This window comes from Girardinichthys multiradiatus, chromosome X (assembly GCF_021462225.1).
Source record: "Girardinichthys multiradiatus isolate DD_20200921_A chromosome X, DD_fGirMul_XY1, whole genome shotgun sequence".
Taxonomy (NCBI): Eukaryota; Metazoa; Chordata; class Actinopteri; order Cyprinodontiformes; family Goodeidae; genus Girardinichthys; species Girardinichthys multiradiatus.
The window spans coordinates 39,326,961-39,339,049 of NC_061817.1; the positions used below are offsets into that span (position 1 = coordinate 39,326,961).

At 43.2% G+C, this 12,089-nt stretch overlaps 1 protein-coding gene across 2 annotated transcripts; it reads right to left on the minus strand.

The window, feature by feature from the left end:
* Window positions 1-1,909: 1,909 nt before the first annotated feature.
* On the minus strand, window positions 1,910-12,016 carry LOC124862991 (NEDD8-conjugating enzyme Ubc12). 2 transcript variants are annotated; one of them, XM_047357219.1, is made up of 7 exons: window positions 11,705-12,016; window positions 11,354-11,395; window positions 8,919-9,013; window positions 5,443-5,481; window positions 4,438-4,541; window positions 4,096-4,159; window positions 1,910-3,508 (listed from the first exon to the last, which is right to left on the minus strand). In XM_047357219.1, the coding sequence occupies exons 1-7, from the start codon at window positions 11,817-11,819 to the stop codon at window positions 3,368-3,370; spliced, it is 600 nt and encodes a 199-aa protein (XP_047213175.1). In that variant the 5' UTR covers window positions 11,820-12,016; the 3' UTR covers window positions 1,910-3,367. The 2 variants fall into 2 exon arrangements, with proteins under 2 accessions (XP_047213175.1, XP_047213176.1); XM_047357220.1 differs by lacking the exon at window positions 11,354-11,395 and having other exon boundaries at window positions 11,705-12,010.
* Between the last annotated feature and the right edge of the window lie 73 nt (window positions 12,017-12,089).

Here is a 12,089-nt window from a genome sequence, read left to right on the forward strand (position 1 = left end):
TAGAGCTGATTTAGGAAACGGATGGATAAAAAGAAAATGAAGCTCAGAGAAGAACTGCTGGAATGGACTCCAGGCTGTTTTACTGCAGTTGACCTGAAGAAAACCTTCATGCACCCCCAGTACTTGCATATAATGTGTCCAACGGTTCCTCAGGGGATCATGAGGGCTTGATTGTTCTTTCCAGGTGTGTTTTCTGAATCAGGTTTCCCACTGTTTAACCAGGACATGTTCTGTTGGTGGTACCAGAGATGCTGTTACACACTACCTGTCCCTGAACCACTGAAGGAAGATCTTTGTTCCTCACACAAAGTTAATGTACAGTCTTTGATTTAAAATGCCACCTTTTTGTGGTCAAATTCCAATCAGAAAGTTAAATTTAATTTGATTTTCTTTCCATTTTTCTATGGAAGCCCATTTTCACCACTCTGAGGAAAAAACCACTTGTATCTTATAATTATGATACAAGTGTTTTTTTTTTTTTTTCATGGGCTTTCATATATTTCAATCTAAAAGACAAACAGAAAATGTTATTTTTGTCATCTAGTTTAACTACTGTAGGTGGCACTGTTTCTACTGTACACTTCAACGCAAAGGCCTGACGTTTATTTTCAGCACAAAACAAACATAAAAAAGAACATAAACACAACTAAAATTTGGAATAGTTTGGATGCAGGCAAATATTTTTTTTATTCATATTGTGAGCCCGATGTAAAAAAAGCTCCATATGTGTGCAGTGACATCATGAGATGAAGCAAAACAGGAAACCTTTTTATTTTCCCATTAAAAAATAAAGCATATTTAAATTTTTGCTCACTCATTTTTGAGCACAAAAATGACTTAACTTTCAGTTTGAAATTTTAAAATGAATATCAAGGAGAAAAGGGATGGAAAATGGCAAACATTTCCAAAACATACACACATATGAAGGTCTGCGTCTAATTTTTTTAGGATTTCATTTGTAACAGAAACGCAACAAATATGATAAATATGTTAATATATCCTTCAGTGACAAACCAGTATTCACTGATTTTATGTATTAAATAATAAGGTTAACAAAATAAGCTTAGATATTTTCTATCTGAAACCTTTCAAAAGAAACATTACATATAATATTGAATAAATTATGAATGTAAACACAAGGAATGTGAGCAGCTTAACCTGACCAGTTACTGGGACCAGACCTGCATTAGGTCCATCCACTGGTTTTGATGGTTGGCAGAACAAATCAATTCATGACTTGTTCCAGCAACAAAACCAGGAAATAACTCAGCAATGTAAGATCTGTTTCCTATGAATAAACTGAAGATATTTTAATGAATAAAGCATTTAATTATGCATTAAAAAAAATATTTATGCATTTATTTCCAAATGAATAAAACCTTTGAAGAATAATTTGACCAGTTATTGAATTGTGTTACTGCAGATCTGCTCTGCGAGGAAATCACAGCTAAGATGAACCGGTTATGAACGCCCGTCATGTTGAAGTTCATGAAGGCTCTTATGACCCTGCTGGGTGGAAAACCTCTGCAGAGAAATAAAAACATCTCAGAGCTGATTTTAGAAGAGATTTAAATGTGGCTATTTTGTGAGTCTGGTAGTAAACCTGAAACAAACTAGTAATTCGTTTAAAGTATCAACTTATAAAGACCACCCTGTAAATATTATTGTAATTAGGTAGTTTCTTTTATCAATTCATTTTTAAACATGTTTTCATGCGTTGGTAAAGCAAACATGGAAATTTGACTCATCTCACAGAAAGAAAGCAATGCCAGTGAATTCCTGAACCCTTTTGACCCTAGAAGCTTTTATCCTGAAAGCAGAGATCAATCCAGACAGATCAGACCCATGATACCCCAACCCTGCCGACATGTTCTTAGCGTGTTTGTGTCGTCCAAAGACACAGTTCAAGTTTTCTCGTCATTCAAGTTCATATTTTATTTAACATAAATCATATTGCAGTCAAAGTGAACAGCTGGGGTTTCAATATACACAATAGAATCGTAACATTTTAAGCGCCTGCCCCTGACCCTACCCTAAAATGAAAATCAAAAAGCCCCCCGAACCCCCCCTCATTTAAACAAGCAGCCACCCTCACTAAGCTATGACCCCACCCACATCATATTATGCCCCGCCCACCAGCGTTTCATGGGATTTATTCAGCAGCAAACTCCAAACAGATCAACTCCTTCATGTCCGTCATGTCGTCTGTTGTCAACTTCCTGCAGGAATAAGCTCCTCCCACCCTGATCGACTTGCCATTCAACAGCTACAAAGACTTTAAGGCATGTTTCCTCCTCCACCAGCTACTCCACCTTTACAAGCCCGTCCCACCTGCTACTTAAATCTACTCTATCAAACCCTCCCCTTAAAACTAGCTCCTCCCCTTTACTGAGATGCCCAGCCTCCCCTCAGTACACCTGTAGGGGGCGTTGCAGCCACTTTAAGCTAAAAAACTAAAATTTTTTAAGAAAAAAACTTAAGGCGCATCTGCTCACTGATGTAAAAGCTTTGCCCCTGTTAGACTTCCTGCAAGAGTAAAGTGAAAAGCTCCACCCCCTTTAAGACCTTCTCACAGGTATAAAGCGAAAAGCTCCACCCTCTTTCTGACTTCATTTAGGAACAAAGTGAGAAACTCCGCCTTCAGACTTCCTTCATGAAGAAAGAGAAACTTTGCTCCTCCATAGGCTTCCAGAGAGAAGATCCAACCCATCAGAGACTTCCTGCAGGAAATAAGTGAGAAGCCCCGCCCCTCTGATTGACTTCCTGTCATTACAAAACAAGAAGCTCCGCCCCCCTCAGAACCTTACTGCAGGAACGAAGCGAGTAGTTTGGAATTTGCTGCTTTCTTTCTGATCTTTAACCAATGAATGAAGGCGGTGACAGGGAAGGGGCGTGTCTTTCTGATCACCTGTGTGATGTCAGGCGTCCTGCCACACACGCAAAATAAAAACAGATAATCTGGTGAGCATCATTTTCATCAGTGCTGTGAAGTTGACCACAGCAACATTCACAAACACACTCCCCCCCCAAATCTGTCCATCCACAGTCCTCCTCCATCTTCATCTTCATCCCCCTCCAGATGTGTGTCGTTTGTTGGTGTCCTCCTGTGGTGTCTAAATGGTGGAACTGAAACAGAAATGTGGAAGGAGAAAGAGGAGATGGGAGGGGACAAGTGAGGAAGAGGAGGAGTGGGAGGTGAAGCTTCTTCTTTTGTGTTAAAACAGGAAAGCGTGTTGCGTCGTGCTGCTTTCCGTCGCTGCGGCTCCTGCGAGCAGAACCAAAGACGAGCTGGAGGAGGAAGGAGAGATCAGGAAGAAGGGGTAAAGGGGAGAAGTGGGAGGAGCTTGGAGGACGGTGGGATGGTGAGCTACTTCAGACATCTCTCAAAGTAGGTGGCGCCCACATAGCCGCCCCTCAGAGAGCGATGGACGTTCTGCTCGAAGAGCCGGCGGTTTGTCTGGAGGACCTCTGCTGCCTCCTTGTTCAACGGGTCCTCTGGGTTTGGCTCCTGCAGTGGGGTGGGGGAAACAGGGATAGGTCTGATTACAACACTGAATGGAGTCAGGTAGGACACCACCTGTAGGCTCAGTGAGCAGCCAACTGGAAGCTGAGGATGCTGCACTGGTTTAACCATGCTTCTGTGCTAAGAAGCTGGATGCTCGTTTGGGCCCCAACTGCTCTGTTCTTGCACTGAATGGGCCTGATGGAACCCATTTCATGACTGTCTCTGTCACCTTTAAGTGAACTACGTTATTGAGCAGGGTGCTGACCTGGAACCTGAGAGGTGCTTCATTCTTTAACTGATTGTTTACTGCAGTAATGACAAGTAGCACCTCAGTAAGGTGTAGGAGGACCTCACCTGCTTCAAATTTAACTTATACTACTAAATGCAGCCCATGTACCATCAGTGGTTCTCGTACCACAGTTTGAGAACCATGGATATACTGTAGGTCAGGCTTTCAGATGACTGGACTGGGTCAGGTTCAAGGACTGGAGTGAGAAAGCAATCTGTAAAGACCAGCAGAACCAAATCTGCCTCCCTGAGCCTGCAGGTTTAAAAAACACAAACACTCAAAGAGTCAGAGCTGAACTCACTAGAAATAGATACTGTAGACCGTAGATGATGGAGTTTACTGTCAAAACAGGCTTCCAGTCCTCTCTGTGGACAAGAGACAACAGTTAAACCAGCGTCTGCACTGAGGAGAAGGTTTCATTTAGGACTTTCAGACTGTTTTAAAGCCATTATGGTTTGTTCTACATGAACTGCAAAGTTTCAGCAGCTAAATGAGATGGTTGAGTTTTTAAGACCCAACAGAACCACTGTATGTGTTAAAATCATATTGGTCCAGTTAGTTTAATCATTTAATGGCTTCTGATCCACATCCACCATGATTTTAAGGTCGGGTTTTGGTCAGAACCTCGAAGCTGGTGACTGACCTTAAAATATTAAGGCAGACGTTTCCCTCAAGGTCGATGTTGGGGTGATAAACCATCGTCTCACACTTTACCTTCGGGGGATCGTGGGGGTAACCCTGTCCCACCTGAAACACACAGACTACATGAAAACATCTGGAAGAACAAAGTTCACAGAATCTGAAGGAAAAAGTCCAGAAGAGTAGAAAATAAATCCAGGCGTGTCCTGATTTACCAGGCAGGTAAACGATCCTGAATGACCTGCGCAGCTCTTCAGCCGCTCGACTCATGGAAACACAACAGCTAAAAAAATCCGTCAACCTACAGGAACATCTCAGAAAATGAGAATACCCTGAAAACGTTCAGCATTTTCCGCCCCTCTTTTCAGAAACAGAAACATTATACAGATTCATTTTACATGGAGGAAAATATTTCAACCATAATGTTTATTTATTGGGATTTTGATGATTCTGGTTTATAGAGAATGAAAAGCACAAAAATCTGTGCCTCAGAAAGTGAGAATATTACATAATATCTATAAGAAGCAGATTTAAAAAATGTCAGACTTCTAGAAACTATATTGAGTTCAATGCACTCAGTTCTGGGTCTGGGCTCAGGGGGGGCGTGGCATGGAGGAGATCAGCCTGAGGTTCTGCTGAAGTGGTTGGGAAGCCCAGGTTGCTTTAATAGCTGCATTGTTGGTTCTGGTGTCTCTCATCTTCCTCTCGACAGAACTTCACAGAGAGGTGGTTGAAGTTAATTAGCTGATTAGGGTTCTGACACCAGGAGTTTTCATTCTCTGTAAACCAAAATCATCAAACTTACAAGAAATAAATGCTTGAAATGTTTCACGCTCTATGTGTGATGATCTATAGAATATAAGACTTTCTCATTCTAAAACGAAGGACGAAAATATTGAACTTTTAAACATATTGGAATCTTTTTGAGTTGCTCCTGTAAGAATTGAAGTATTTCTGGGATATTTCAGGAGTTCAACCACTAAGGAAAAGAAGAATGAGGAACTGTTACCTTAAAGCTGAAGACAAACTTTCCTCCTTTGTAAAAACCCTGAAAGAGACAAAAACAATGAATCTTCAGCATGAGACTCAGTCTGGAAGCTGAACTTCCTCCTATTCATCTGATCCACACTTTCCCTGCTGATCTTCTCTCTACCTGCATCTTAACAATGGAATGGGCACAGCTCTGCTTTGACTTCTCACCTGATGGACTGACATGTTCTACCTGCTGAATTCATGGTTCTGACTCATGTTTGTTGCAGAACCCAGATTTCCAGCAGATAGTTGGACTGTGGTTGTGCTTTTTAAATGTTTTCTGAACATCCCACAAAGAGCTAATCTGACTTCTTGTTTATGCTGAACTTCAGAGTTTTCGTCCCAAACTAAGCAGATTAAAAACAAACTTCAATTATTCAAGGAAGCCAAAAATCTTTGGATCATATTTGAAGGAAAGAATTTCAGGTTTTAAATAAATGATCAAACAGCAACTTTAAGACTACCGTATTTTCTGCACTATAAGGCGCACTTAAAAACCATTAATTTTTTCAAAAATGACAGTGCGCCTTGTAATCCGGAGCGCCTTATATATGGATCAATTGGTTAATTGGTTGATCCATACTGGTTGTACACGGCGCTCTGTCAAAATGTTTCAGTACGACTGGTAAACTACAAAGCCGCACCGCTTGCAGCATTACGGCTACCGTAGTCAGGGGCGTCGCCGAAGTAATAGCGGTAAACACCTGTACTGTGCTTACTCCTAGTACAACACCACTTGTGTGTGTATAACGTTTGAATGTACTGTTGCAGGAATTGCCCCTGAACTATATGTGATTAGAAGCTCAGTGTGTGGGGTGTATGTTTCGTGTGTGTGTATGGAAGATGTTGACATTACTCCTCCGGACAGAGGTGGCGCTGTGTGCTGCCGTAGCTGAGAATCAAGAGTGAAGGAGTGACGTCGGTATTATTGTGTGTGTGGGGTGGGTAGAGACGGCGACCGGAGCAGCGGTGTATGAGTCTGTAAGCCCTGTGTTTTACGTGCTGCAAAGTCATTAAAAAGAACCCCGAATCTCGTCAACAACTCAGTGTTTTGATGCTGTTTCTTCATGTTCAACTCAGCAACGTATGAGTGAGGGAGTTAACCCCGAGGAAACTAGTAACTTCGGCCCTGGAGAAAGCGTCTCCCCTGTGTCATCAGACTACGGTCAGGGGACAGAAACAGGAAAGGTTAACAGTACTAACGTTTGATTTAGTGCATCAAACTGTTTCTTTTACGTGTTTACTGAATCAGGGAAAAGTTCCCTTTCACGTTTTAACTAACGTTTGATTTCAACTTCAACTTCATAGACTCCAATGCATTCCTAACGTGCGGTTGGTTCTATTCAATAGATTTCTATGTAGAGGAGACCTTACCATGAGAGTGAATGGAGTTATCAGAACGCTGGTTTGTAGTGTATTAATAAAGTTTGACTGACTTATCTGACTGTTTTGTTGACATTCTCTTTAACACAGCTCCATCTAGTGGATGCATAACGCAACCCCAGTCAAACGTTTGACTGCAGTAGCTTCTATTCTATGCGCCTTATAATCCGGTGCGCCCTATATATGAAAAAAGTTCTAAAATAGGCCATTCATTGAAGGTGCGCCTTATAATCCGGTGCACCTTATAGTGCGGAAAATACGGTAGTTCCATGTCATTAAAAGGGAACTTGGGTGATGAGATAGAACCGGGTTTACAGTGGTACCGTCACTCATCTACAGCAGGTAAACTTCAAGAACATATTCTTTACTTTATTAGACTCAGTAACAACCCGGAATATTCTGCATTAGTATCAACCTCAGAGCTGCCAGCTTTTCTTCTCCTTAATCCAGAAGAATTGAACATAACACTCCAACGTGCATTGAATGCAGCAGTGTCACTGAGATGCTAGAGTTAAACCTCCTCCTGACCCGAAGGTCTTCCGGAAAAGGGTTCATCATCAGGATCCAAATCAAATCCAGAGCAACCAGAAGGTATCCGACTATAGTTTTCTCTAAACAGCGGCAAAGTGAAAACATGATTTCAGCCATTGTTGCGACTCTAAAAACTGAGTTCAGGTGCATCATGTTTCCACTGATCATCCATCAGATGTTTCTTCAACATGTTTGGGGTCCACCTGTGGTTGGAAAGGAACACAGTTGTCTATAAAAGGTCTCACAGCTGACAGAGCAGAGCAGAAACCAAGGAATGAAGTCAAAGGACTGTGTCAAAGCTCTAATCTGAGGAAGGTCACAAAGATTTTGGCATCAATGAACGTCCTAAAAAGCTGTGTGGTCTCCTGGGAATGGAAGAAGCTTGGAACCACCAGAACCCGTCCTAAATCTGGCTGCCCGACCAAACTGGGTAATCAGAAGAAGGGCCTTGGTCTAAGAGGTGACAGAGAACCCAATGTCTCTAAGGTGGAGCTCTTGTGTTTATTTGTGGACATAGGAGACCCACCCAGAAGGTCAACCACTGTAATGCACTCCACCAATCAGGCCTTATGGTAGAGTGGTCAGAACAAAATGGCAGCTTGCTTGAATTATGCCAAGAAGCTCCTTGAAGATCATCAGAGCAGGAGAAACAAAAACCCTTGGACCAGATGGAACCATAGTAGAAGGTTTTGGTCTGAACTTCAAGTGTCATGTCAGGAGACAACCAGGCACTGCTCATCACCTGGTGAACACCATCCGTACTCTGAAGCATGGGGGTGGCAGCATCATGCTGTGAGGAAGTGGGTGACCAGTTCATACAGAAGGTAAGATGAGAACAACAAGCGTAGTGAGATTCTTCTAGAAAACCTGCTCCAGAGCGCTCTGGACCTCAGGCTGAGGTGAAGATTCATCTTCCAACATGACAATGAGATGAAGTACAAAGCCAAGAAGACCAAGGAGTTGCTTCAGGAGCATTCTGAATGTTCCTGAGCCAGAGATCCTGGCTCTAAATCCAGCTGAACATCGCTGGAAAGACCTAAAGTGTCTGCCTAACAACAAGCCATCCAACCTGACCGAGCCTGAGAAGATCTCCAGAACATCTGCACACAAAACAGGTAAGCCAAGCTTGTAGAGACGAATGCAGAAGATCAGAGGCTGAGACTGTGCTGAGCGAAGGCTGTGGATTCCTCTGTTCAGGTGATTTTTTTCTGTAGTTTTAGTTTTTAATAAACTTGCAAACACTTTAAAGGTCTTTCACTTTGTTATTATGGGATGTTATGAGAAGAATGTGAGGAAAAATTTAAATTTAACCCAGTCAAGAAAAATGCTGTAATATAACAAAATAAGGAAGAAGTGAACCACTGCAGAAACGTCTGGATTCGCTGAAAAAACTACGGATGCACCAAAGGAAAGGTGTCTTATAATAATCTAATAATTTTATTATATAATCAAAAACACAAAGAAACACAGAAAGCATAAAAGCCATTCCTAAGGAGAAATGAGAATATGCAGGTGAGAGCTTTCCTGAACTCCTCTCACCTCATCAGGTGAGATGATGAGTCTAAAGTTGAGGAGGTCGTCGTCATCTGGGAAGCTGATTTCACAAGTCTTTGGCAAGTTTAGTTCATTGATGTCTGCAACACAAACACATCATCATCATCCTGAGTCAGCTGGGACAAACCATTGGATATAAACTGCCGTTTATCATCGCCATGGTTACAGCCTCGCTAATTTAAATGTGTCATAAGGTGTGAGGAGGTAAACACTGTCCTGAGGGAACCCTGCCTTAGAGATGTTTTCAAGAAGCTCCGGAACCACTTCAAGAAGAACCAGCAGGCAGTGGGAACCTGGTGGAACTAAACGTAGCTCAGAGTGAGAGCTCTGAAATGTTGGTAGTCTCAGGACTTGGATGTCATTTTTGGTTTTACAAAAACAACCTCCATAACCTCTGATTACAGAAGGTTAGCTGGTTAAGATCCCCCTTAGCAGGTTAGCTGGTTAAACCTCTGATTACAGAAGGTTAGCTGGTTGAAACCTGTGATTACAGCTGGTTAAGATCCCCCTTAGCAGGATAGCTGGTTAAGAGCCCCCTTAGCAGGATAGCTGGTTGAAACCTCTGATTACAGAAGGTTAGCTGGTTAAGATCCCCCTTAGCAGGTTAGCTGGTTAAGAGCCCCCTTAGCAGGATAGCTGGTTAAGAGCCCCCTTAGCAGGATAGCTGGTTGAAACCTCTGATTACAGAAGGTTAGCTGGTTAAGATCCCCCTTAGCAGGTTAGCTGGTTAAGAGCCCCCTTAGCAGGATAGCTGGTTAAGAGCCCCCTTAGCAGGATAGCTGGTTGAAACCTCTGATTACAGAAGGTTAGCTGGTTAAGACCCCCCTTAGCAGGTTAGCTGGTTGAAACCTCTGATTACAGAAGGTTAGCTGGTTAAGATCCCCCTTAGCAGGATAGCTGGTTGAAACCTCTGATTACAGAAGGATAGCTGGTTGAAACCTGTGATTACAGCTGGTTAAGATCCCCCTTAGCAGGTTAGCTGGTTAAACCTCTGATTACAGAAGGTTAGCTGGTTGAAACCTGTGATTACAGCTGGTTAAGATCCCCCTTAGCAGGTTAGCTGGTTAAGATCCCCCTTAGCAGGTTAGCTGGTTAAGAGCCCCCTTAGCAGGATAGCTGGTTAAGAGCCCCCTTAGCAGGATAGCTGGTTGAAACCTCTGATTACAGAAGGTTAGCCGGTTAAGATCCCCCTTAGCAGGATAGCTGGTTGAAACCTCTGATTACAGAAGGTTAGCTGGTTAAGACCCCCCTTAGCAGGTTAGCTGGTTGAAACCTCTGATTACAGAAGGTTAGATGGTTAAGACCCCCCTTAGCAGGTTAACTGTTTGAAACCTCTGATTACAGCATGTTGGTTGGTTAAGACCCCCCTTAGCAGGTTGAAACATCTGATTACACCAGGTTAAGACCCCCCTTAGCAGGTTAGCTGGTTAAAACATCTGATTACAGAAGGTTAGCTGGTTAAGATCCCCCTTAGCAGGTTAGCTGGTTGAAACCTGTGATTACAGCTGGTTAAGAGCCCCCTTAGCAGGTTAAAACATATTATTACAGAAGGTTAGCTGGTTAAGATCCCCCTTAGCAGGTTAGCTGGTTGAAACATCTGATTACACCAGGTTAAGACCCCCCTTAGCAGATTAAAACATCTTATTACAGAAGGTTAGCTGGTTAAGATCCCCCTTAGCAGGTTAGCTGGTTGAAACTTCTGATTACAGAAGGTTAGCTGGTTAAGATCCCCCTTAGCAGGTTAGCTGGGTGAAACATCTGATTACAGCAGGTTAAGAGCCACCTTAGCAAGTTAGCTGGTTAAAACCTCTGATTACAGAAGGTTAGCTGGTTAAGATCCCCTTTAGCAAGTTAGCTGGTTAAAACCTCTGATTACAGCAGGTTGGATGGTTAAGACCCCCCTTAGCAGGTTAGCTAGTTGAAACATCTGATTACAGCAGGTTAAGACCCCCCCCTTAGCAAGTTAGCTGGTTAAAACCTCTGATTACAGAAAGTTAGCTGGTTAAGATCCCCCTTAGCAGGTTAGCTGGTTGAAACCTCTGATTACAGCAGGTTGGATGGTTAAGATCCCCCTTAGCAGGTTATCTGGTTGAAACCTCTGATTACAGAAGGTTAGCTGGTTGAAACCTGTGATTACAGCTGGTTAAGATCCCCCTTAACAGGTTAGCTGGTTGAAACATCTGATTACACCAGCTTAAGACCCCCCTTAGCAGGTTAGCTGGTTAAAACATCTGATTACAGAAGGTTAGCTGGTTGAAACCTGTAATTATAGCAGGTTAGTTGTTTGAGATCCCTCTTAGCAGGTTAGTTGGTTAAAGATCTGATGACAGCAAGTTAAAATGTATCCAGTTCTTAACAGCTGGTTAAAATCTCTGATTGCAGAAGGTTACCTGGTTGAAACTCTGACTAAAGCAGGTTACCTGGTTGAAACATCTGATTACAGCAGGTTAGCTGGTTGAAACCTGTAATTATAGAAGGTTACTCTGGTAACTGGAATTAGGCAGGTTGTGGTTATAGTTATATCTGTGTGTTAACATTTTAGCTCCGGTTCAGTTTGTTTTTAACTGTGACAGTAGGAGCTAGCCGCCGTTAGCTCCTAGCTGTGGCGCTAACTGTTAGCCTCATTGGGTAACAACAGCCGGCCTGAACGCACTGATCCCCAGGCTGAACTGTTGTTTTTTTTACCCTGTGTTTACTATTCGGTGCCCGGAAAACAAGCCCCGCTGTGGGGCAGGGCAGCTGGGCGAGCCCTGGTAGGGTAACTGACCCACCTTTCTGTATTCGAAGCTGGGCCGCGCTGGCTTTCTTCCCCCCGGCTCCGGCTCTGTTTCCTCCAGCAGATTCCTCGTCTTTTTTCTGCTGCTTCAGGGAGAACAGCTTAATCATCTTCACCTGTTTGTAAGCTGATATCCAAACTCGGCGTCCCTTTACCGGGCGTGAACTTTCAGTTTGGTCGCTCGGAACTGCACCGTACTGTGGATGGAGCCGGTGCGTCTCAAACTAACTAACCACACCGAGAGAACCTGCGAGCCGCCGAGCCAGCTTAGCCTGTTAGCTGCGCAGAGGCCGGGCAAGGAGGAGCCATGGATGCTGATGCGGCGCGTCAGCGCGGCCGCCATATTGGTAGGGTAAATTGGAACCTGGAAAGGTGTTAAA